A 25,705-nucleotide genomic window follows, 5' to 3' on the forward strand; every position below is an offset into this window, starting at 1 on the left:
CGCTGTGAATTGAAGTTACACAAATGGGTAGCTAGTGACTCCTAATCCAGAAAGACCATAACAATCGAGTTATCTTATCTTATATATTAAAATACAACTGATTTAATCTTAATTGACTAATCACAGTCCTCAATTTTTTAAAATTAATTAAATAAATACATGTCAAAATTAATTTACACTTTTTGGTTTTCTATCACCAATTTACACTCATGCCTGAAATTAAATTTAGGCTTCTTGAAACACCCCCTAATAATTCACTCATATAAATATTAAAAGTGAGATTTGAATCTTGTTAGATTTTTCTAAGGTATAAGACTTTAGCAATAGGCTACCATTATTTATATATACATTATTTTCAATACAAGTGCAACACTAATTCCATAACAAACAAAGGATTGTTTGATCAATTTCACGTGATATCTTGATCAGAAAAGATGTTTTTGTCGACGTGACATAGAATAAGGGGGCAATCCATGTCCATAGCCACGTCGACAACTTTTGACAAACCTACAACTCGATTTTCTCAACAATCGGTCCCAACCACCACTATCATCCACCACAAACCAGGTTTTCTACATGGATGGGTCGTATGGATTGCCACATTGAAGTGAAAAAAGTCACTCCCTAATTGAGTTGACATTGGTCAGTACTCGGTACTTCCATATCTTTGTCTTGAAATCAATGTTACCTACTTACCTGTATATTATCTTAAGTCTTAACTTTCACTTTCTTGACATTTTCTTCTACAAACAATCTATAAATTGCATCGTTAAATGAAACTAGGTAAAATAAAAAATTGAAATATAGATACACACATAAATATAAAGTCAAGTCACTTGTGACTTTGGCGAGAATAAGCTATTTAGCACACAATTCCTTTGGGTCTTAACATCTTTGGTGGGCTAATATTTTTTTTGGAGCAATGATTCAAGCCCAAAGTCAGTAGGCTTAGTTTTATCCCTTTTTCCTTTAACGCAGCAACTCTCCCGATCCCAATTCATTATCTTTTGCTGACTTAGTGGACCACTCCACTCTCAAGCCTTTTGTTTTTCTTTTTCTGGCCTTACCCGGCCCGATAAACATAAACGATACACAACAAACATTTTTATTTTTAGATTTCCTTAAATTATCTACAAGCTTTTACAACCCTTCTTTGGCAACAAAAACCTCCATCCATCCGCCAACAGTGGCAGTGGTGGATTCCTGAAAAAGATTGCATCGGCACAGATACAATATGAGATTTAATAATTATCATACATTGTTTTAATTTGTCCTTTTTTTTTTTTTTTTTTTGCCAATAGCTAAGTAATGCAACGATAATATATTAACTCTAAAATTGACGGGTATAGATATTAGTCAAACTGATGTTCGATTATTTTGTTAATACAATCTTTAAAGAAACCATAAGGTTATGCAATACACTTCAATGCTTAAGGCTTGACACTTTTACTATTAGATAGTTTTAATTTGTTCATATCTTTCTCCATTTATCTTAAATAGTTTTGATCATTTCATATCTATCTCCATTTATCAACATAAATGTTCAGGTATGTTAATACAACTCAATAAATGACAATTGGAAAATCAATCTATATATGATACGTAGATTTTTTTCTTTTTGTTATCGGTGGTTTTCGAATAAAAACAAACACTCTCGCCGTCAAATTAAATGGTGAGGTTCAAACTTGACAGCGGATAATCAGTTGTCTAAATCGGATCTCGTTACTAGTTTACCACGAGCCAAATAACGGTGCCAAAGGGAAAACCTCACTAGCTATGCTCCCCCGAACAATTAGGGATTAATAGAATACTTATAAGTTTGCACTTGACAAAATTCAAACTTCCTCATCATAGGTGAAATTTAGGTGTCTCACCAACTTGAACCATGAATTATTGAGTAAAAAAATTATTTGAAATACTATTACTATTTCTTGAATACACCATCATGAAAAAACTAAATGAGATGATGTATATATCTTAAATAAACAAATTATTATTCCAATATATAATAATTAAGTCTTGCAATATAACTCATATATTGCATAAGTGTTGTTGCTTTCACAATTCACACCCATTTACGGTCCTTTTTACAATAAAAAAAGCTACAGCGATATCCAATAAGGTAATGATGCTGCAACACCAGTCATTTTCCCTCAAATCAGTTATTAGTTTGTTATGGTTTTCTAAAGTTTTTAATCCCACATCGTTGCTTCAGAAAAGTTTAGCTAGAACGAGGACAACAGAAAGGCCGGCCTACCATTTATATAAAGATATATTGTTTCAATTTTTTTTCTCTCGGCTTTACAGGAAAAAAAATAATAAACGGGGCCAGGCCGGGCCACACCCAATTTGGGACGAGGGCATACTACTGAGAATATGGGCTCAAAGTGTTGGAAAATCAGGCCCCAAACTTGCACACAACACAGTCACTTATATATGTATATGTGTATAAAGTGAAAAGTTATTTTGAGAACTTCTTTTTGTGAGAACCTTTGAAAATTTTTCAAATCAAGCCCAATCGATAATTATTCTTTACATGAAAATTGTTTTTTGATTGTTTTCTGAATACCTTATGTGTAATTTTGAAGTTTATAATTGTTTGGAGACATGTATTATCATCCGTTATACAACTAGATTTTAGGCCCGTATCAAATATACGGGCTTATAACTTTATCTATATTAGATGTTAGTTTATAATAATTTAAAATTTAGTTTACAATTTTTAGTAATAAAAAAATGATCTATATTAAAAAAACTTTGAGTTTTTTAGACTCGTGTCAAATACACGTGTTTTACAACATTATCAATATAAGAATTAATATATGAAAAATATAACTTATACGTTAAATATAAAAATATACTTAAAAAGGAATCGAGATATTCAAATGTAAATACTGAATGCTAAATCATATCAAGGTAGGATGGTGTAGCAGGAATCGAGATTTAAGTTTGTGGGTTTTCAATGATTTCGTGTGCTGTGATTTTATTTGTAGGATTCATTTTTATATAAAAAGAATATATATCCTAAATATAACTTGATTTTAATTACTAATAACACCAATGATTATCTTAATTATAGTTTGATTACAATTACTAATAACAATAAACCTACAATTAATTTGATTACAATTAATAATATAAAATAAAATATTGATATAAATATTAATTCGTATCAATCTAAATGTTATAACTTCTCTAACTTTTAGCTATATAATAATTATTAGATAAACATTATATAATAAAGGTATTAGTTATTTTTATATTGAGTTAATATGTAAATTGGTGATGAAAAAACAAAAAGTGTAAATTAATTTATACATGTATTAATTTAATTAATTTTGAGAAATTAAAGACTATGATTGGTCAATTGTTGAAGTAGTTTTCTTTTAGTATTTTTTGTAGATTGTAGATTTAGCCCCGTGTCAAATATACATAACATTTTTATAATTATTATTAGTATAAATAATAATAACGTTTTTTTGTTCCCTTGATATTAAGTAGATAATTTTGAATTTGAAAGCCTTTATGTTGTTATCAATAATTTAAGATTGAGTTCGTATATCTTGTTTCAACTAAAGTCGATGTTTATTTAATAAGATAGGCTTTATTTACATATTTATAGTTATCTAGATTATTATTTATAATTAAATATAAAATAATAATGTAATCTATTTATGACATCATCAAAATTCAATTAAGAGAAATCGAGAATTATAATTGGTTAATAAGTTGTTAGGTCAGTTGTCTTTTAGTATATATAAAGATTATGTGGAGATTTGGATTCATGATCACATGTGCACGAATATTGCTATGATTACATGTGATCGACTTGCATACATGTGATCATAGCAATATTCGTGCACATGTGATCAAGAATTCAAATCTCTACATAATTGTAAACGGATGATAATCCATGCCTCCAAATAATTATAAACTTCAAAATTATACATAAGTTATTCAGAAAACAAAAAAAAAACAATTTTCATGTAAAGAATAATCATCGGTTGGGCTTGACTTGAAAAGTTCGCAAAGGTTCTCGCAAAAAAAAGTTTCTCAAAATAACTTTACCTTGTATATATATATATATATATATATATATGTATAAGTATATTAGACTTGCAAACCGGAAGAAAATTCAGAAAACTTGCTGTGTTGTTTTCAAAATGGGACACTATTTTCATTAACTATTGTGGCTATATATATATAGCTCTTACTAGGACTAACAACGTGCAAAACTAACACTTCTAGACTCTCCTAATTACCTGGTCAAAACAATGACCCACTACTCTCATCCTAAAAACTCGGTCAAACAAATACTTATTCAACAAACTAAAGGCAACAAATAAACATGCTAATCACCCATGAATATCTTCAAGGATCCCATCAGCCACGTACTACATTTTATTCAATTCATGCATTTACTAAATAAACCAACTAGTCTAGATTAACTCTCAACACAAACCCTAGAATGACGAATTACATTATTCAATGAACGCCTATAATTTCGAGTAACAAAAATTTATGGGAAAAGTGAGATGTAAGAGATTTTTTACCAAATTTTGGTGTCAAACAACCCCATCTTCACTTTCCCTATAATATATTTGCAAGGTATACATAATAAAAAAAATGATAAAAACTTAGTATATTATATATTAAAAATCATATCTGACAATGTATAAATTTTAATGCATTAAATTATAAAAACTGTCATTAATAAACCAATCATAAGTAATCATGATTGATTAATTCATATTTACTGCTATTGAAAATTTAGCTGTTTTATCAATATATCTACACTTTTTGTAAATTATAATCCAACACGTACGGCACTAATGTTTTCCATGTAAACTACTGTTAGAAATTGAAAAAGTTTGCCATGCAATAAACATCAAACAGTAATGAGATCAAACGTTCTTATTAATGAACACTACCTTACGGAAAACAAATTACATATTTATATGCACACTACCCGTAGTATTTATTGGCCGGGTTTTTATGTAATAAAGCTATATATGCAAACGGTTGCTTCCCTTATAATATTACAAATGATAGCTAGCTAGCTAGATGCTTAATAATTAAATCACGTACAAATTAAGTTCAGGCTTTGCGGGTCATTGAAACAGTAACATTGATGAGGCTGGTCTTCTGTTTTGACATGCGATCCTTGATAATATTCGTGTATCTTTCGAAGACTTCCTCGACGATCGTCTCCCCAAAGTGACTCAAGATCATAGGTTCCGCGACAGCTCTCATGCATTTGCCCATGTTGTATCCATGTCCATCGTCTTCGGATAAAATAAGATTGTGATCTGTGCTTGCATCCCAATTCACGTCAGAAACCTCGAGGTGATCAATCGTGAACGACCCTTCTTTCTCCACTTCATTACGGACTTCCTTAGCGCACGGAGCGTATTGTGGAATGTTAAATGAATCCATTTTCTCTTCTTCTATGAGTCCCTATATATTGTCAAAAATGTGTTTTTAATTACTTATGAGTTATGATTATTGTTAATTAATTATCCATATGCAAAAAGGTTAATTATTAGTAATGCTCAAGAATAAGTATCTATATATGTATGTTGTATTTAATTAATTGTACGTACCTCAACCACCATATGATTTAGGGCTGTGGCTAAAAGGTCCCAAACAAAACAACATTCTTTGCTACTAGGATCATCACTCCGTCTACCTAGTATCGTCAAAACCATACGCCCGTCGGTCACCACTTCCTCGGCACGACACTTGAGAAACGTTGAAAAGTCTGTTTGAAATTGGTCGCGGTATGCTCTTATTACGCTTGGAGGGCTTGTTGCTGACATATATATGTTTCCTTTATTTGTCTCTGTCATTTCAGGAACCTATTTATTTATCAACAAAGATTTCGTTCATCAGCAAGTTTCTTTGTTACAAATATCTTTTATCAGTAATGATAGAGTCTCATATCCTCTAATTAATTAAGTATCTTTCAAAGCATAAAATCAAGTCACATGAAAAATCAACATAGTTATTAAGAAGGATATAATAAGTGGATTACAAACATGTCAAATGTTTATGGTATTACGAATATCATTATGCTAATAAGAAGATCAAATAGTTTTAACTTTTTATATATGTAATATCTTGGAATGTGATCCGCTCAACTCTACAATTTCACCACAAAACACACGCACATCCAAATTGGAGGAAACAACCCGATCCCCAGGACCACATTGGTTTCGATACGAGCAGGTCGCACAACCCGTATCCCTCTGAAATCCGTCCACCAAATACCACCAACGGAAATAATTCCTCATGCTTGAAAGCCGAGAGATTCGAATCTGCACCCCATGCATCCAATAGGGATAAACATGGTGGGGCCCAGTTTTGTTGGGGACGGCTAGCCACTGGGCTATCAACCCGGTGGTTAAAAAAACACACACATATATATATGTATATATATATATATATATGAAATAACCTTGTTCCTTGGTCCTACTTGAGGTACGTATGACTGATATGAACCATGCATGATTGTGTTGTGGGTCTTAATCTTCTTATGACCAGTGGATTTAACATATTAAAAATATAATTATAAGCGATCTGTTCAATTAGATATTGGTGTAAGGAAAAAACAAAACAATACACTGCACACTTAAAGTGACCACTAAGTTTTGCATATTTATAATTATAAGCACATAGATTTCTTTACATCAATTACGTAGAAAACCTTGTACACGTAATTGGTAATCATTATTTATACTATATTCTCTCACATACATAGATCGACGTAGTCTTTTAAATGTGTACGTATGACTACGTACTTATCGAGTGTGACAAATTAACTTAGTTTACAAATCAAATATCGATTTGTTTAGATGTACATATATATCATATATATATATATATATATCAGTCCTAATACCAGTACGATATACGGTATTTATACAGACTCTATCATAAAAAATTCGAATATAGCTCATACATATTGTGGTTAAATATCGATTTGTTTAGATGAACATATATATCATATGGAGATATATATGTGTATATATATGTATAGGAAAAAGTTAGAAAATAATAACCTTGGAGAGCCACATGAGACTGTAGGAAGAATGAACAAAATGAAGGCTTTTGTTCGGAAAAAGCCTTGTATAGAATGAACCCGGTACACCAACAAAGTAACAAGGAGGCGAAGATGAGTTGCGGATTGTTTGCTTGGCTAGGCTCTTTTGAAATCGTGACACCGAGAGAAAGATGTTGTTGAAATCATTTTGCGGAAGGTCATTCAAGTATAGTTGAATTTCAGGCGATTCATCTTGACCCGATTGAAGCCTGATTTTGTCGATGGACTTAACGAGTTCGGATGTCACAAGCAAAGTGTTTAATCCAGATGAACATCCAAGATCCGCCATGAGCAGGGTTTTGGGAAAGTTCAAACCATGATAGAGGTTTCTCAAAGCATGCTCAATTACTGGTTTTGTCATTGATATTACCATTCTCTGTCAAAAAAAAAAAAAAAAAAAACAATTTAAGTACTATTAAATACGAGAATTATATATCATTTGGTTTCATAATTTGCATATGTTACGTACGTACGTCCATGCATGCACATATATGTAATTAATTAATATGTTTATCGATCTATGCGCTATATATGTCGAAGAAAATTCACTGGCTTGATTACGTGTGAAAGTTCGATTAAACAATATATATTTTCGTGGAAAATTATACTTTAATAATTCTATTATCATCAATCTCATCATCGTTATTATTTAATATACTAAATAACAGTTGTTTTAAACTTTTAATAACTTATTGATTGATTATAACTCTTTATTTCCTCATATTCATTTTTTTTAAAATTTTTTTGTTTTCCATCATAAATTTATACTTTTTAAACAATAACTTCAACTTTTTATTTTATTTAATTTTATCAATTTTTTATATATTTTTCTTAATTTGAATATACAATTTTTTTGGTAACACACATTTAATATTTCTTATATTAATCAGTGTCGTAAACTTCTGGTGTATATATGACACAGGTCAACATCTAGCTTTGCTAACCCGACCTTTTCTCACATTACAAGATGTAACATGAAAAAGAAAAATCTACTACACGTACATAATCAAGAAGATGACATATATGCTAACTATGAAGTATGAACCCATGTCTATAGGATCGAGGTGAGCAATAGTGTATACATATATTTGTATCTATATATAGGAGGTTATATATACACATACGTACGTATTGTATAATTAAATAACGCGTATATGTACCTGCAAAAGCGAATTATTGGAATAGCTATTATCCCCGTTACCACCATTCATACAAAGTACCTGTGTCACGTCCATAACTACTACTTCGATCTTTTTAATTTTCTCTCTTTAATTAAATTCTCTCACACACAGTATGAACAAAAGAAACAGGTACAAACTCTACTACCTAGCTTGTGGAGTTTGAATGTCAAATTAAATATGTAGCTTGGTCTATTTATAGATGCTAATAGAATTAATTGATTAGCTCAATAAAATTTTTAAGGAAAATAACATCCTGCACATATAAAAATAAAAAATCCTCCGTGTAACACGTGGGCATAACTTATTGGTACGCGTTTGTGAACACATGAAAACATCTTACTATTCATATCCAGTACGTACGTTTCAATTATTTAATGATGATTTCGTGTAACACGAGCAACATACGACAATTTGATATTTTCTTTTTCGTTTTTTCAAAGAAAAATGCTTCTTTAACTTCCATATTTAGTATTAACGTACTACAGTAGTACAGACATGATTTTTGGTACATATTTTAAATTTTCAAACTGCGTCATCGTCTCATAAAGTAAGATTATGTCTAAAACCAAGAAAAATGTTGATTAGTGACGACTTTACTTAATAACGACTAAAATTTGGTCATTAATATTTTCATTTAATTACCATTAAGAAAAAGTGGTCACTAAATTTAGTCACTAAACAAATTTAGTGGCAAAAAAATAACATTTTTTCGTCTCTAAACAAAATTAGTCACGGACCTTTGGTGACGAAAAGTGACAACTTAAAATTTGGTAACTAATTTATCATAATGACCAAAATTTAGTCACTAAACAAAATTAGTGACGAAAATTTGGTCATTATGATAAATTAGTGACCAAATTTTAAGTGGTCACTTTTTATCACTCTTCGTCACTAAAGGTCCGTGACTAATTTTGTCTACAGACCAAAAAATGTTATTTTTTGGCCACTAAGTTTGTTTAGTGGCCAAATTTAGTGACTACTTTTTATTAATGGTAACTAATTGAAGTTATTAGTGATCAAATTTTAATTGTCACTAAGCAAAGTCGTCACTAATTAACATTTTTCTTGTAGTGAACATCTATATTATGAATGTGACTACAAACTTTTAGGAATAAATTAAATAGGTCTTTCATGTCTAAATCTAGAGCATACATACACCTATTTAGTTTGTTATCTATTATAGGTTTGTTTTTTGTTGAACTTAACTCTAAATTGTTTAGTCTAAAAGTGTTGTTTGTGTTTATAGTAAGTTTAGGCAAATTTTTTATATAACTAAAGTTTGAAAAAAAAGAAGGTAAACTGGAATCAATAAGAATTTAATATACTTGAATTCCACCTTTTTAGCTTTGATTAATATATTTTAAGACTACCCGTCTATTGGACGAATCTGAGCACTAGTGTAATTATATATATATATATATATATATATTAACGCCAAATAGAATACGAGTATATATTAACCGTAAGAAATAATAATTGTAAGCTCATTGTGGCCCCCAGCAATATAATATCTTTCAAATGGGTGGTGCCTAGTGTGTGGCACAACAGAGAAAATGAAATTCGGAAGGGGGCCATTTTGTTGTGCGTATGACTAGGGACTTGAAAAAAACTGTAATCTACAATATCAATCCGTCATGCATGGATAATTTAAAAAAAAAATAAAAATATTATAGATATATAATGGATATAAAAATATACCCATTTGCGGATCACGGATAAATATTGGATATATCATATCCGTTATAGATATATTCGTCTTACGCACCCGTCATACCCATAAGTAAAACTCGCAGATATATTCATAAATAACTCATCAAACCCGCATATTGTTTATTTATATATGATATATATTGGTTACTTTTTCCACTTTTAAAAGTTTGTTCATATTATTATGTTAAACATAGTTTCCAAATTCTAATTCCAACTTAGCTACTATACATAACATTATCTTTTTGTTAATGCCATATAAACTATTGTGCAATAATTGTTCTTCTTTTAGTATGATTGTTTTTACTATGATGGTTACTATTAGATTTATAATTGAAAACCGTGGATCTACCCGCGAGCTTGTATAACCGCGGATGATGGATATGGATTAAATCGTTTGTGGATACCCGCGAATTGACGGATTAAGAAAAATCCGTGGAGGTGATAATAGGAAAATGATATCCGCATCCGTGGTGCCATCCCTAGGTGCGTGCCAGTGACAGACAAAAAGGAAAAAAGGACCCCTTTGTGTAATGACCGGCCCACTAAACAGAAAGCAATGGCCTTAAGCCCTTAACGGGCTTCAGTTAATGTCAATTTTGGGCTTTTCAGTCCATGACAGTCATGTATGACCCTTAGACTGTGACTCTGTGAGTGGGTACCAATTGACAAACAAAAAAGACCCTCTTTGTATTGTGACCGGCTCAATAAACAGAAAGCAATAGCCTTAACAGACTTTATGGAAACAAAAATGATTAGGAGACCTAAAATATACGGTAAAAGATCAAATGCAAACTTTATTTTTTATGAAAACCAGAAAACAGATCCTGACCATCCATCCAACATGATCTACGGTCCAGATTAAAAGTTGCTCCTTACATATAATTTTAGAAATGGAGGGGTATATTCGTCTTTTTACCATGTGAACAAAACTCCAAGCACATTCACTACTTCTCATTGTTGCAGATCTAAGATCCTTTCACCCTAATTCTCTCTCTCGCTCTCTTTCCTCTCCTCCCTCCCTTTCTTCTCCGACCTTTTTTTTTCTCAGGCCGCCGTCTATTATCTGGACGAATTTGTGATTCATAATATTTAATCGATACTTATCTCCGCCCGCCGTTTCTTTTCACGTGAAATCCACCATTTCAATCAAATCAAAACCTAGGGTTTGCTATCAAATTTCATAGAACCCTAAAATATCAGCAGAAGTTGAATCGAATTAAATCGAACTGAATGAATCCAATCGAAGACAGAGGTTACATTGGAAGCAAAGACGACAGCAGAAGAAGATGAAGAAACCACTAATCATCTCCATGATCGTTTTCGCCTTTCCACTATCTTTATTGCTCAATCTGAAGGTATATATATATATACACATATATAGTATATTATGTTATTTATATTTAGTTGAATACATTTTGTTTATCTTTGAATAAAGTAAATGATTACTAATTGTGTGTGTGTGCTTGGATATAGCTAAACAGAATGACATGGAGATACCACAATCAGTTTTCGTTTGCGTATCGAATTTAGACTTCAAGTTTGCCGGTATAGCTTCCTTTCGATCTTTTTTGTTTAATCAGACGCATTACTTGTTGAATTGAGACGCATTACTTGTTGAATTGAGTTTGTATGAGCTATCATTAGTTATGTGAAATGAAGTTTATATGTATAGTTAGGAACAAAAATGTTTAGTGTTGTTATTGTAATAACTATATTGATTTGAGATTGATCGGTGATGGATTTAGTTGCAATTGTTAATGCTAATTGATCATTTCTTTAAAGATCGGAAATAGTATTAAATTAGTGGAATTTAGGGGTTATCGGTTTTGGAAGCTGCAAAAGAAATGAACATGTCAAATAATTGTACTTTGCTCTTTTTTTGCACATATGTCTTCTTTCTGGTTGAATTTTGCACCATCACCAGGGTCGCCGTCATGAATTCAGATGTGTAAAATAGGTAATCGCCACCGCCGTGAATGCGGTAATAGATCTGTTTAGATTTGGATCATAATCTTTCAAATTTTCTTTTTACGATTTGGGGGTTTCATCAAGATTTGGATCATAAATCTGAAGATGAAGTCTCCAAACACCTTCAATTTCTTGAGGTGATCCCCCCATTTCATTCCTTTTTCTTTCTAATTTTATTATATCTTGTTGGTTTTTAAATTTATTATATGGGGAAATCATATGCACTGCAGCAGTTCGGAAGATCCGAACTGCAGCCCTTACAATCGGGGGGAGTTCATTACTTGTTTCATCACATGGGAAAATTCAGGGGGGATGTTAAGGCAGCAGTTCTGTACTGCTGCAGTTCAGATCATTTGATATCCTAGAATCATTTGATAAATTCATGGAAGAATTTATAGATTATGGGGATTTCATGGATGGCAGTTTGGTATCCTAGAATGGGTTAGTAACAGTTAACCATTTTTTCTTAGTTAACTTCTTTCAAACTTTTAGTTTGCTTTTCCAACAGGATTCTGGATTATGGCGTTGAAATCCACACCACTTGTTAGCCAGGAGAGTTCAGCAGCTCTCGAGTTTTATCACAACCAATTAAAACTGAGATTACTCAATGAAACTGACTCAAGTATCTATCAACGTGCTGATTGGCTAGTCAATAAGCTGGTTACCAAAATACACTCCTCCTTCTGCCTCGACGAGTATGAGGGTAAAGATGATTTTTCACGCTATTGGAAGGATGAATGGACTAGTGGTTTAACTGCTTGGGGAAATTCAAGAACAATCCCGAACACTGATGTTATCACAGAAGGTGAATGGGTCAAAGTTATTGACCAACACGATCGAGACATAGCTCATGTTATAAGGAACCCAGGCTCAGAGTATGAAGTATGCAACTGTGATTGGGGAGAGAAGGGCAATTTGTGTGAGCATGTTTGTAAAGCTATTCAATATTGCCGCGAAAAAGGTTCCGTTTTGCCATCTCTCAGCCTACTGCAGTATAATCAAGGTTTGATCAATATTCTCAACTATTCATCAAGGTTCTGTACTGGTGCAGTTCACAATAATATGTATATATACATATACATATTATTCTAGTCTTCTGTTTATTGTAGACGAATTGTAAATATGTGTGGGTATCTACATTTTAAAATATTATAATAATGAAGTTGATGAATGATAATGACTAGTGTTTTAGGGATATTTGGATGTATAGTTGGACTCAAGTTACTTCTTTGTAAAAAGCTAATATAGAGTACCGAATATAATGATGACTGTTTAGTTAGTTCACTGATTCTAATACTAGCTTTCCAAGTTTCAACAAGGACAAGAAAGATTTGATCTTGAAAGAAATGATTCAGTGGGTCAACCAAGAAGGGTTTTTTCCGATTAGAACTTGCATTCAGAGCACACAGGATTGTACCTCCCGGTAAGGCAACTTGTTTGTGCTTTTCTTTATGTTAATATGATACTGTCCTAAGTTCATGATTTATACCAGCCGAGTGTTGGAAGCTATATGGGAAAGGTACACCAAATCTTCAGCAATTTGCAATTAAGGTGTTAAGTTTAACATGTAGTGCATCAGGCTGTGAAAGGAACTGGATCACCTTGGAGCATGTAAGTATTTAAACCTTCAAATTTTCAATTTTAGTGATAAATTATGAACTTTGTTTACTATATAAAACTTATAATATTTTGAACAGATACATTCCAAGAAAAGAAACAAGCTTGAGCATATGAAGTTACAAGAACTGGTCTATGTTAAGTACAACAAAATGCTTCAGAATCGTCGTGACAAAAATGTTGACTTTGATCCAATATCACTAGATGATATTGATGATAGCAGTGAGTGGCTGACAGGAATAATGGAGGAAGATCATGTTCATGATGGTGAGGATTTAACATGGACAATGGTTGGAGAGGCAAGTGGGGCAGGAGACCCCTATATAAGAACCAGGTCTTCTCAACCGTCAACTTCAAGACCATCAACTTCAAGGCCATCAACTTCAAGACCTGCTGGATTTGGAAATTTACTTGATGAGGATTTCATGAAAAACGATAATACCCCAATTGATGTTGACAGTATCCAAGATGATTCCGATTAGTTTACATTCTTATGTTTTTAACTATTTGCTTTAAGTATTTGTGTTTTCAATTTACAAACACTTTGTTATGTTTTGAACAATTTGGTTCAAGTATTTGTGTTTTCAATCTACAAACACTTTGTTTTTAAGCTTATGGTTGAATTGGATATTGCTTTGTGAATGGTGAAGTTCAATTTGAATGGCATTTGCTTTGTTTTACTTAAAATGCGCTTTTTTTTCTCAGTCTCACGCATTTTTTAGTACCTTTGCGCATTGAGTGTGCCTCGCGCCCTTAACAACTATGCAAATTAGCTAATGCCTAATAGAACCAAACCTACAAGGCTTAGCCAAAAGAAAACTTTCAATGAACATAAGTACTTAAGCATAAATTTTTTAAGCTACGGTGAGCCATTATGCAATCAAACATTTTTCAAGCTACAATCGAATGGATAGAATTTATATTGTTAAACTAAACACAATGTGTTTTGGATTTGAAGCATCTTGTGTATGGCCATTTATGAATTCTCGAAACCAAAACACAATGTGTTTTGGATTTGAAACATCTTGTCTATGGCCATTTATGAATTCTCGAAACCGCAACACAATGTGTTTTGGACTTGAAACATCTTGTGTATGGCCATTTATGAATTCTCGAAACCGCAACACAATGTGTTTTGGACTTGAAACATCTTGTGTATGGCCATTGCAGGAACTACATGAACTGAAACACAATACGAAACACATTGTATTTCTTATTAGAAATACCTTGCGTATTGGGCCTTTGGCCCACTCTAGCATTTTAATCTCCATCAAATATCTAATCTTCATCAGATATGTAAAGACTATTGGGCCTTTGGCCCATATATTTTAGCCATTACGGTTTAGCATTTACGGCTTAGATTTTCCAGTGTTTTTAGAATATAACTTTGCCCTCGGGTTTTACAATGTAGCTTAGGGTTTAGGGTTTGAAGTTGTAGGGTTAGCCCCACGTCTAACCCTACAGCTTCATACCTTAAATCCTTAAGCGTACTGTGACTTCCGTCCCCCTCCTGTACCCTTTAGCATTCTAGGGTTTAGCGTTTTGGTTTTAGATATTTCCAATCGGTTTTTAATGGGTAGCTTAGGGTTTAGGGTTTGAAGCTGTAGGGTTAGCCGTTCCCTACGGCTTCAAACCGTAAACCCTTAAGCGTACCGTGACTTTCGTCCCCCTCCTGTACCCTTTAGCATTCTAGGGTTTAGCGTTTAGGTTTTAGATCTTTCCAATCGGTTTTTAATGGGTAGCTTAGGGTTTAGGGTTTGAAGTTGTAGGGTTAGTCGTTACGGCTTCAAACCCTAAACCCTTAAGCGTACCGTGACTTCCGTCCCCCTCCTGTACCCTTTAGCATTCTAGGGTTTAGCGTTTAGGGTTTAGATCTTTCCAATCAATTTTTAATGGGTAGCTTAGGGTTTAGGGTTTGAAGCTGTAGGCTAACCCTACGACTTCAAACCATAAACCCTTAAGTGTATCGTGACTTCCGTCCCCCTCCTGTACCCTTTAGCATTCTAGGGTTTAGCGTTTAGGTTTTAGATCTTTCCAATCGGTTTTTAATGGGTAGCTTAGGGTTTAGGGTTTGAAGCTGTAGGGAGGCTAACCCTACGGCTTCAAACCCTAAACCCTTAAGCGTACCGTGACTTCCGTCCCCCTCCTATACCCTTTAGCATTCTAGGGTTTAGCGTTTAGGTTTTAGATCTTTCCAATCGGTTTTTAATGGGTAGCTTAGGGTTTAAGGTTTGAAGCTGTGTTAGGTTAACCCTACGGCTTCAAACCCTAAACCCTTAAGCGTACCGTGACTTCCGTCCCCATCCTGTACCCTTTAGCATTCTAGGGTTTAACGTTTAGGTTTTAGATCTTTCCAATCGGTTTTTAATGGGTAGCTTAGGGTTTAAGGTTTGAAGTTGTGTTAGGCTAACCCTACGGCTTCAAACCCTACCCTTAAGCGTACCGTGACTTCCGTCCCCCTCCTGTACCCTTTAGCATTCTAGGGTTTAGCGTTTAGGTTTTAGATCTTTCCAATCGGTTTTTAATGGGTAGTTTAGGGTTTGAAGTTGGAGACGGCTTCAAACCATAAACCCTTAAGCGTACCGTGACTTCCGTCCCCCTCCTGTACCCTTTAGCATTCTAGGGTTTAGCGTTTAGGGTTTAGATCTTTCCAATCAGTTTTTAATGGGTAGCTTAGGGTTTAGGAACTATCGCCATTTTATGAATTCTTGAAACCAAAACACAAAGTGTTTTGGATTTGAAGCATTTTGTGTATGACCATTGTAGGAACTATGGCCATTTTAGGAATTCTTGAAACCAAAACACATAGTGTTTTGGATTTGAAGCATCTTGTGTATGACCATTTATGAATTCTCGAAATTAAAACACAATGTGTTTTTGTATTTGAAACATCTTGTGTATGGCCATTGTAGGAACTATGGCCATTTTATGAATTCTTGAAACCAAAACACGAAGTGTTTTGGATTTGAAGCATCTTGTGTATGGCCATTTATGAATTCTTGAAACCAAACACAATGTGTTTTTGGATTTGAAGCAGCTTGTGTATGGCCATTGTAAGAGCTTGTGTATGGCCATTGTAGGAACTACCTGAAACCAAAACACCATGATTTTTTTTTTTCAATTTCCTTGATAATAACCTAGACAAACAATGTAAATGATCATATAAATGTCTTAAAATTTTCAAAATACAATCTCTTCAACGACAACTAATCGAGCGGATAATTATTGAAAAATGAAAACATTAAGAAAATAGAAAAATCCATCATGCGTTCTTGACAGCAGCCTCATTTGAAGCGTCCTGTTTCTCAGCAGCCTCGGTTGAAGTGCTTTGTTTCTTTTTACCTTTTTCTATACCGCACGTCCTTGCATTGTGTTTTGTACCTCCACAGTTGTTGCAGATCGTCTTTCTCCTTTGGATTTCATATGTTAGCATAATCAAGATGCCTAAAAGAGTGCCACAAAATGGAATCAAAAAGGAAAACTTTGGGTAAGTATTGTTGAAGTTGTCTCTCAAAAGCAATAATAATAACAACGATAAGTAAACTAGTAAATCAGCAAACATTGATCTATAAACTTTGAAAGTTAAAGAAGTAAAAAAGACTTCAAAAACAAGCAAAATATGATTCCTTCTCACAAGGGAAATAATAACTTCATGAAGTTAGTAGGAAAAGTAGCTAACAATGATTATGAACCATCATTAATAGCGATATAGAACACACTATCATTAGGAACTCAAGATTCAATAAGCAAAATGTAAAATAAAAATGCATTGGGTTTATGAGATTGTTTCCTCTTACTGCAGAAACAAATTCAACCTTAGATTTTTTACATCAAAAAGCGGCTTATTATTAGAGATGGAAAAATGAGTGAGTGGTGAAAAGGTTTGGGTAATGGGTCAAAACAGGCAAATTTGGGATTGATCAGGTTGCACCCCCAATACTTTTAGTCCACAAAAATAATATTTGAAAATCAGCAAGTGTGATAGTGTATCCAATAGAATTCAATCACACTACTACAATACCTATTTTATTTTTTTTATAATAAAATGACTTACAAGCTTTTATGCATTAGATAGATACATTGGCAACGTATGACCCGTTTTAAGTGGCTAACATTTTGAACACATTTGACACATTAAAGATAAATTTAACATTTGTTTCATAAGTATATGAGTCAAAATTGCTACATCTACTTATGATCATTAACTTGAACCATGTTTCTGTTCAAGGACCACTGAACCAAAATGAAGAGAAAGTACCTACAAGGTCAGCAGCCCACAGTCCAGCCTCTTCACCAGAAATAATGAATAGCATTTGATATAATGAATAGCATTTGATTCCATAGAATGAAGTAAACGATGCCATTTAGAGCGATGTATCCTTCCTAAATTCCTAATTTATCCCAACTTCACATCCTCCTTTAATTGCACAGTTATTGTAATGAACTGTGTTCTGTTATCACATATAGAATACAGATAATATAAATATCATTTTGTATGGTGCAACCTGCTGATAAAAAAATTACAATGAAAACTGCTTCAAATTATGCAATAGCTAATAAACTATAAAATGAAAATCTGACTCACAGCTTTTACCAGTTATGTGCAACTAAAATAGTACACCCTTTTTGTGATCGTTCAGCATAAGGTAAGTGGACAACAAAATTTGACTGCGAGAGCTATGTATCCAAGCCATTAGATCAGCAAGCAGAAATCTATAAACAGAACCAATTATTATTACAAAGAAACTCAGTTTTTCAATATAGGGAAATTAAGATAATCCGTTAATCCAAACACACAACAGACATGGAATCAAGCAATTTGTAGACATGGCAAAGATGGCGGGTCAGGCAGATTGGGTAACAAGTCAAAAGATGTAACTACTAATACAAGTTTTTTTTGGGTAAAGGGTTGATTACCGGATGAATTACATATAACAACAAAGCGTTACAAGGTTCAGATGGCAGAGTACCATTCCAGCTAGAGATGTACAAGCAAAGCAATAACCAAACGACCAAGATGTGATATCTGATATGCCACCCCAAAACTAGAGCCCTAACTAGCCGGTGGTACAAAACACACAAATAACAACCAGTAAACGCAAGAGAGGTATTACAAATCAGATACTCTTAAGAAGCGATCTTGGTAGTCTCAAAGCAACCATATTTCTCTTGACCCTTGCATTCTTCTTGAAGCGTAAAGACAACAGCTTGAGGCCAACTCTTTCAATTATCACCTCAACCAAATGGTCTTTGATTTTCTTCCTCTTATTGAATAAGAATGAATATATATATATATATATTATATACATGTATAGCTGTTTGACCTCGATATATTTGTCATATAACCAGAGTAAAGTCCATTTTTACTCTCGATGTTCCTAGTGCATCAAGTGTGAAAGGTATGTGTATAGAAATTCTAAAGGTAAATGCATCAAAGTTTAAAAGGTAAGTGCATTTGTGTCATAATCGCGGATACATCAACGCTAAGACTTTTCAGGCATAGTATCGGCCAGACTTGATCAAGGACAAGTGGAAGCACCTTACAACTTCCTATATTAAGACTACTTCCTAGATCAACCTTTCACCTACATATATTGTCTAGTTGCATCAATCCGTAATCCATACAGTAAGCTATAAATATATATACACTACATACATATATCTACCTACATACATATATACATATACATTCTAAGCATTAAACCATCCAAACACCTTATCATTTTGATTCAATCCTACAATAATCACAATTACATGAAATCTAATGGTCATTAACCAACACAAACACCTGGTGATTCAGATTAATCAACGAATTTTGTGATTCGATAAACTGAAACCATAAACAGATACAAACAGCTTGTGTTTAAGATTAAATTACCTTTTATTATTTGTTCGATTTCCTCATCGCTTATCACATCGTCTTCCTCCATTGATTAAGAAAACGAAATCAGTTACTGATTCACGGCGGCGAGATTAACTGAAATTGAATTCCGGCGGCGATTAACAAGACGAATCGGAAAAAATAGATCCAAGGAAGATGAAGATGACGGCGGGGAGATTGTTTGACGTTGATTACCAATAGCGATGAACAATTTTAGTATGTCAAAGAGGATTTCCGACGGTGGTTTGTGGCGATCTAGGGTTTTGGGTCGCCGGAGGGAAACGTGAGTGGAGGAGGAGGACGTGTTTTTTTCTGGCTTATATAGTTCGTGCATAATTACCATTTTGTCCCTCCGTGTTTTTTTTAAATGATCCTGACCATAGATTAGATCTGATCCAACGGTCCAAATTTGTTTTCTGGTTTTCAAAAAAAACCTTATTTTCTAATGAATACAACTCTAAAATATACACCTACAAATTAACCTAACAATTAAAAGATGCCATATTACTATTATACCCTTATATTCGTTAATGGGTGGATATCCAAAATTAAACCTTTTCTTCTTTACTTAATGTATACAATTATACATATCTTCCCCATGTTATTATTTAAGACTGGGTTCTTTCTCTCTAACCTCTCTCTCTCCTTAACAGTAACAAATTTCTAGATCTAAGATCTGAAATTGTGATCAGAAGAGTGGGATTGATATTGAGAGTTTAAGATCGAGATTATCCCTATTCGGTTAAGGCTTCCACTTCGGTGGATCTAACTCTATTTTTCACTTTTGGGCCGAAGGTCCCTTCCACTCTGGCGTATCTGGAAGCAGTCTCTCTACCTTTGAGTAAGGGTAAGGTCTGTCTACATCATATCTCCACAATAGCCCGGCTTATGTCGGGATTGGGTACTTTCTTGTTGTTGTTGTTGTTACCCCATGTTATTATTTAAACCCTTTTTAAGTGTATATCTTATTATGATCGATGTAGATTTAATTTTGTTTGTATGTACGGCAAAAAGATAATAGAATTAAATAAACTTTGAACTTCCATAATGAATTTAATTATGTGAGCGGCACGTCGGTTGAAGATCTAAGGATGTTGGATAACATCGAGTCTTCTCTTATCCAAAATAAACCTTAAGAAATGAAACATGTTGAATCTTCTAATATCCAACAATTAGATGATGTGTCATATTATAATAGTATACACTAGATTTTAGACCCGTGTCCAACACTGAACACGAGACTTACGACATTATTAATATTAGATATTAATACATGTAAATCATAAAAACTTATAAGTTCAAAGTTGAAGATATAAGTGGATACCAAGTGTTCAATTCAAATGCCAAGAATGTTAAGCTAATAGAAAGAAAACTAATGTAATACGAGTAAAAGAACATTGGAAGGATATACCCTCCTTCATCATTTGAAAGACTTCTTTATGGACGAAATTTGTTGTAGTGTTTTTTTTTTGTCTTTTCATCTTTGTCACATATTAACACCTTAAAGCCCCTTCTCGACTTAACTTGAGATAATGCAATGTACAATTGTTCGTGTGTGAAAACCGGACTTTGTAGATAGAAACCAATTTTAATAACATTGTAAAATTAATTATTTTTGTTTTTTGTTTTTTATTAACTAAATAAAACTATGTAATTAACTAAATGATGACATCAGCGAGAGTCAATTTAGTAAAATCGAGAGATATGATTGGTTAATAATTTATTAGTTCAACTGTTATTTAGTATATTTTAAAATAAAATTAAAATAGTACAATTACTATTAAAATCTTAATATATTATATTTAATTTAATTTATTTTTAATTAGTTAATTATATATATATATATGATAGAACATATTATATATTGGATATATATTAGTTATTATTTTATTGGATAAGTATTAGCTATTATTCTATCGGATATATATTAGTTATTATTATATTTGTTTATTATATTAAAATTATCAGGTAAAAATAATAAATTGGATATATATTAGTTATTATTTTATTAGATAAATATTAACTATTATTCTATCAGATATATATTAGCTATTATTATATTTGTTTATTATATTAAAATTATCAGGTAAAAAGTGTAAATTTGTGATGGAAAACAAAAAAGCGTAAATTAAAGTCAAAATTGAAAACAAAAGTCAACATTAAGAAATCGAGAAATGTGATTGGTTGATAAATTATTAGAGCAACTGTGCTTTAGTATAATAAAAGATGTCTCATGCTAAATATAATATTATAAAATTAATCATTTTTAAACCGTCAATCTTTTTAGTTATAAATTCAATAAGAAAACATATTAGTTAAACGAATTCAAAAAATATGACATACAGTATATTAATATTAGGGCAATATGGGAATAGATTTATTTATGTTTTGAAGTAATTAATGATATATACACATGTCAATATTTTATTGGTTAGGTTAATTAGTAGTTCTATTTATTAGCCTCCTAATCAAAACTCATGGAAATCTCCATAGAAATGTTTTAAATACCGGTAAATACCGGCCGGTATTATCGGTTTCGGTGGATACTCCGATATTTTAAGCCTAATATTTTTCTGGTATTCTTACTATTCAATGCCAACCGGTATATCCGGTATTCCTGATATTTTCCGGTATCACCGTTACAATATTTTCATTTATTTTTGAATTTTTTTAAAAATTATTTTTGTAATACTTAAATGTTAATTTTTTTTTGTTATTTTTTGACCTTTTTAATTTATATTTTATTATGAAAACCTATTTGGTTTATATTTTTGAATGGATTATAATTTTATTTTGGCTAGTTTCGTTATACTGTAACAAGTTTTGTAGGATTTTATAAAAATAAAATAAAATAAATTAAAATAGTCGTACCGGCCGATATTTCAGGTAATACCTGAAAATATAGTATAGATTTGCTTATATATATCGGTAATATCAATCATCAATAGATGGATTGGTATATGGTGAAGCATGATACTGAGAGGTCTTGGGTTCAAATTCTGAATGAGCCTAAATTTGCCGCTCAAAATAATATACTCTCCTGTCAAAGCTACTGTTTTCGTTTAGTTTACATGTAATATCTTTTATTTTCCTTACATATTCCTTTGCAAATTAAATTATTTTTGAAAGAGATTAAAAGGTCCAAGTAACGTTCATTAAGTTAATCGGTCGAAACAAAAATCTTGCATGCAGTTAATTAATCATGATTAATTCATTCAATTGAATTATGATATCTACCTGCTATAATTTCTTTACAAATTAACGATCGGTCATTTGTGCATCAAATCATGATTATTCTATGCTATGGCCGGAAAGATTTAATAAGCGTACGTTTTTAATCAGCCTTTTTGTGTAAATTAATTTAAATCAAATTTAAATAGCACTTCAATTACTTAGAAACAGGAAAAGTTTGCCATCCAATAAACATCAAACAACAAATAGATCAAACATTGTTATTAAACACTGCACCCTTTAGGTAAACACATTACATATTAATTTAGTTTTGAACGACAACACAAACGGTACGTTGCACTCCTATTATAATATTAAATCATATATAGATATAGATAAAGCTAGATGCTTAATAATTGAGTAAATCACAAATGAAGTTCAAGCTTTGCGGGTCATTGAAACAGTGACATTGATGAGGCTAGTCTCCTCTTTTGACATGCGATCCTTGATAATATTCGTGTATCTTTCGAAGACTTCCTCGACGATTATTGCCTCACCAAAGTGACTCGAGATCATAGGTTCGGCCACAGACCTCATACATTTGCCCATATTATATCCATGTGTATTATCCTCTTCGCTTAAAATAAGATTGTGATCTGTGCTCGCATCCCAATTCACATCAGAAACCTCGAGGTGATCAATCGTGAACGACCCTTCTTTCTCCACTTCATTACGGACTTCCTTAGCGCATGGAGCGTATTGTGGAATGTTAAATGAATCCAGTTTTTCTTCTTCTATGAGTCCCTATATATATTGACAAAAATATGCTTCTAATTACTTATGATTAATTACTATATAGTATATAGTACTGTTAAGTTCATTTAATTTCCCTTGCTAGTGATCCCTTAACTAATGAAACATAGATCAAGATTGATAAGAATATGAATTAAAAATTAGTAATGCTCAAGAATAAGTACGTATATATGTATGTTCTATTTAATTAATTGTACGTACCTCAAGCACCATATGATTTAGGGCTGTGGCTAAAAGGTCCCAAACATAACAACATTCTTTGCTACTAGGATCGTCACTTCGTCTACCTAGTATCGTCAAAACCATACGCCCGTCGGTCACCACTTCCTCGGCACGACACTTGAGAAACGTTGAAAAGTCTGTTTGAAATTGGTCGCGGTATGCTCTTATTACGCTTGGAGGGCTTGTTGCTGACATATATATGTTTCCTTTATTTGTCTCTGTCATTTCAGGAACCTATTTAACAAAGATTTCGTTCATCATAACCAAGTTTCTTATATAATTTGTTACACATAATCAAGTATATATACGCAATATCTTATTGAATATATATACATATATATAGAAATTAAATAACCTTGGAGAGCCACATGAGACTATAGGAAGAATGAACAAAATGAAGGCTTTTCTTCGGAAAAAGCCTTGTATAGAATGAACCCGGTACACCAGAAAAGTAACACGGAGGCGAAGATGAGTTGCGGATTGTTTGCTTGGCTAGGCCCTTTTGAAATTGTGACACCGAGAGAAAGATGTTGTTGAAATCATTTTGCGGAAGGTCATTCAAGTATATTAGGATTTCGGCCGATTCATCTTGACCAAATTGAAGCCTGATTTTGTCGATGGACTTGACGAGTTCTGATGCCACAAGGAAAGTGTTTGATCCAGATGAACATCCAAGATCCGCCATGAGCAGGGTTTTGGGAAAGTTCAAAGCACGATAGAGGTTTGTCAAAGCATCTTCAATCACTGGTTTGGTCATTGATATCACCTTTCTCTGTCCACAAAAATCTCAATTAAATTAGTCCATCAATATTTAGTTATATCTAGCTAGTTTCATTGCATATATAAGTATATATCTTACACTAGCCCACCTCCATACAGTACTATATATACATATATGTTTAGCTGTGCATTAATTAAATATATATGACAACGAAAATCATTATCAATTACGTACATACGTGTGAAAATTAATTTGAATTTGTTCAATTAGGAAATCGACATGTAAATAATACCAAAATACGACGATCAACATTGTTTCTTGATCCTTAATATTCTCACTTTACTTGCTAACGTACTATGAACCACTTTACCTTGTCCTACTATACTAGTACAAAACAATAGAGACCATATATATATAGACACCATAAAACAAGATATATATAAACCCATATGAACGAAGTTCTGAGATTAAGGTTTTTCTTTTCTATATATTTAGAGATGTTCCGTATAATAATTCTAATATGTATCTATTGTTCAAATTTCTTTATCTAGCTAGCTAGTTGATTATTATATACTCATATAAGCTTAATTTGAAGAGCTTTCCAATAATTGTTATTTGGTGAAGTGGTTGAGCTATCCATTTTATTTCTTAACTGATCAAACATATATACATATATATATATATATATGTGGAAGAGTAAGTATATGTGACAAGGCCGGGTTTATTAGGAAAAAACACACACATATATATAGGGGTACCGCAACACTCCCATATATCACAGGGACGACGATCAAGAATTACGTACGTACACATATATATGTGTATCTATAGAAGTTTATATACACGTACGTATATATATAGTATAAACGCACGTACGTACCGGCAAAAGTGAATTGTTGGAATAACTATTATCTCCATTACCACCATTCATGCAAAGCACCTGAGTGACATCCATAAATCGATATCCAAAAAATATTTATTTTTTTCTTTCAAGAAACACTCTTGACTCTAATAGCTAGCTAGCTTGTGGAGTTTGGATTTTGAACTATATCTAGATTGGTCTATTTATAGATGCTTAATTGGTTAATTAGCTCAATGTTTTTTTCCTTTTTTTTAACTCTATAGTCTATACATACATGATGCATGTGGTAGTTGTATAGCTATATATGGTCTCTTGTATAACTATATTAATTAACTAGCATACTTCCAAAATCAGTACAAGCAATTTATTTATTTTAATTAATACGAGTATCAAGTTGAGATAACTTTGAAATTTTTAGTTCACTGCATGGGTATCCTAAGAGATGCGACGAAGACAA

The 25,705-nt window shown here is 32.5% G+C and overlaps 3 protein-coding genes and 1 long non-coding RNA gene across 6 annotated transcripts; 1 reads left to right on the plus strand and 3 right to left on the minus strand.

Moving 5' to 3' along the window:
* Positions 1-4,899: 4,899 nt before the first annotated feature.
* LOC122586987 (S-adenosyl-L-methionine:benzoic acid/salicylic acid carboxyl methyltransferase 2-like) lies at positions 4,900-8,451 on the minus strand. Its single transcript, XM_043759038.1, has 4 exons — positions 8,263-8,451; positions 7,062-7,478; positions 5,604-5,858; positions 4,900-5,457 (listed from the first exon to the last, which is right to left on the minus strand). Exons 1-4 carry the CDS (start codon positions 8,335-8,337, stop codon positions 5,098-5,100), a joined length of 1,107 nt encoding a protein of 368 aa, XP_043614973.1. The 5' UTR covers positions 8,338-8,451; the 3' UTR covers positions 4,900-5,097.
* A 2,777-nt stretch (positions 8,452-11,228) lies between these two features.
* Positions 11,229-14,220, plus strand: LOC122589111. The gene is made up of 5 exons (XM_043761355.1): positions 11,229-11,348; positions 11,467-11,538; positions 12,470-13,384; positions 13,454-13,572; positions 13,659-14,220. Exons 2-3 carry the CDS (start codon positions 11,481-11,483, stop codon positions 13,051-13,053), a joined length of 642 nt encoding a protein of 213 aa, XP_043617290.1. The 5' UTR covers positions 11,229-11,348; positions 11,467-11,480; the 3' UTR covers positions 13,054-13,384; positions 13,454-13,572; positions 13,659-14,220.
* A 2,513-nt stretch (positions 14,221-16,733) lies between these two features.
* On the minus strand, positions 16,734-19,737 carry LOC122589435. Of its 3 annotated transcripts, none has more exons than XR_006322267.1 (4): positions 19,457-19,737; positions 18,173-18,291; positions 17,837-18,029; positions 16,734-17,022 (listed from the first exon to the last, which is right to left on the minus strand). It is a non-coding gene; the product is annotated as an uncharacterized LOC122589435 (long non-coding RNA). The 3 variants fall into 3 exon arrangements; XR_006322268.1 differs by having other exon boundaries at positions 17,837-18,086; XR_006322266.1 differs by having other exon boundaries at positions 18,164-18,291.
* Positions 19,738-23,052: 3,315 nt separating this feature from the next.
* Positions 23,053-25,348, minus strand: LOC122589120 (S-adenosyl-L-methionine:benzoic acid/salicylic acid carboxyl methyltransferase 2-like). Its single transcript, XM_043761364.1, has 4 exons — positions 25,267-25,348; positions 24,021-24,437; positions 23,645-23,899; positions 23,053-23,434 (listed from the first exon to the last, which is right to left on the minus strand). The coding sequence occupies exons 1-4, from the start codon at positions 25,339-25,341 to the stop codon at positions 23,069-23,071; spliced, it is 1,113 nt and encodes a 370-aa protein (XP_043617299.1). The 5' UTR covers positions 25,342-25,348; the 3' UTR covers positions 23,053-23,068.
* Between the last annotated feature and the right edge of the window lie 357 nt (positions 25,349-25,705).

This window comes from Erigeron canadensis, chromosome 2 (genome assembly GCF_010389155.1).
Source record: "Erigeron canadensis isolate Cc75 chromosome 2, C_canadensis_v1, whole genome shotgun sequence".
Lineage (NCBI taxonomy): Eukaryota > Viridiplantae > Streptophyta > Magnoliopsida > Asterales > Asteraceae > Erigeron > Erigeron canadensis.

Bases quoted from the DNA above. Each gene is read 5' to 3' on its own strand.
- LOC122586987 (XM_043759038.1), bottom strand. From the start codon at position 8,337: ATGGACGTGACACAGGTACTTTGTATGAATGGTGGTAACGGGGATAAT. The intron at 7,479-8,262 runs GTACATATACGC...TTTTTTTGACAG, and splicing joins CCAATAATTCGCTTTTGCAG to AGAATGGTAATATCAATGAC. The intron at 5,458-5,603 runs GTACGTACAATT...GACAATATATAG, and splicing joins TAAATCATATGGTGGTTGAG to GGACTCATAGAAGAAGAGAA.
- LOC122589111 (XM_043761355.1), top strand. From the start codon at position 11,481: ATGGAGATACCACAATCAGTTTTCGTTTGCGTATCGAATTTAGACTTC. The intron at 11,539-12,469 runs GTATAGCTTCCT...CTTTTCCAACAG, and splicing joins TTTAGACTTCAAGTTTGCCG to GATTCTGGATTATGGCGTTG.
- LOC122589120 (XM_043761364.1), bottom strand. From the start codon at position 25,341: ATGGATGTCACTCAGGTGCTTTGCATGAATGGTGGTAATGGAGATAAT. The intron at 24,438-25,266 runs GTACGTACGTGC...TTTTGTGGACAG, and splicing joins CCAACAATTCACTTTTGCCG to AGAAAGGTGATATCAATGAC. The intron at 23,900-24,020 runs GTTATTTAATTT...TTTGTTAAATAG, and splicing joins GTCTCATGTGGCTCTCCAAG to GTTCCTGAAATGACAGAGAC.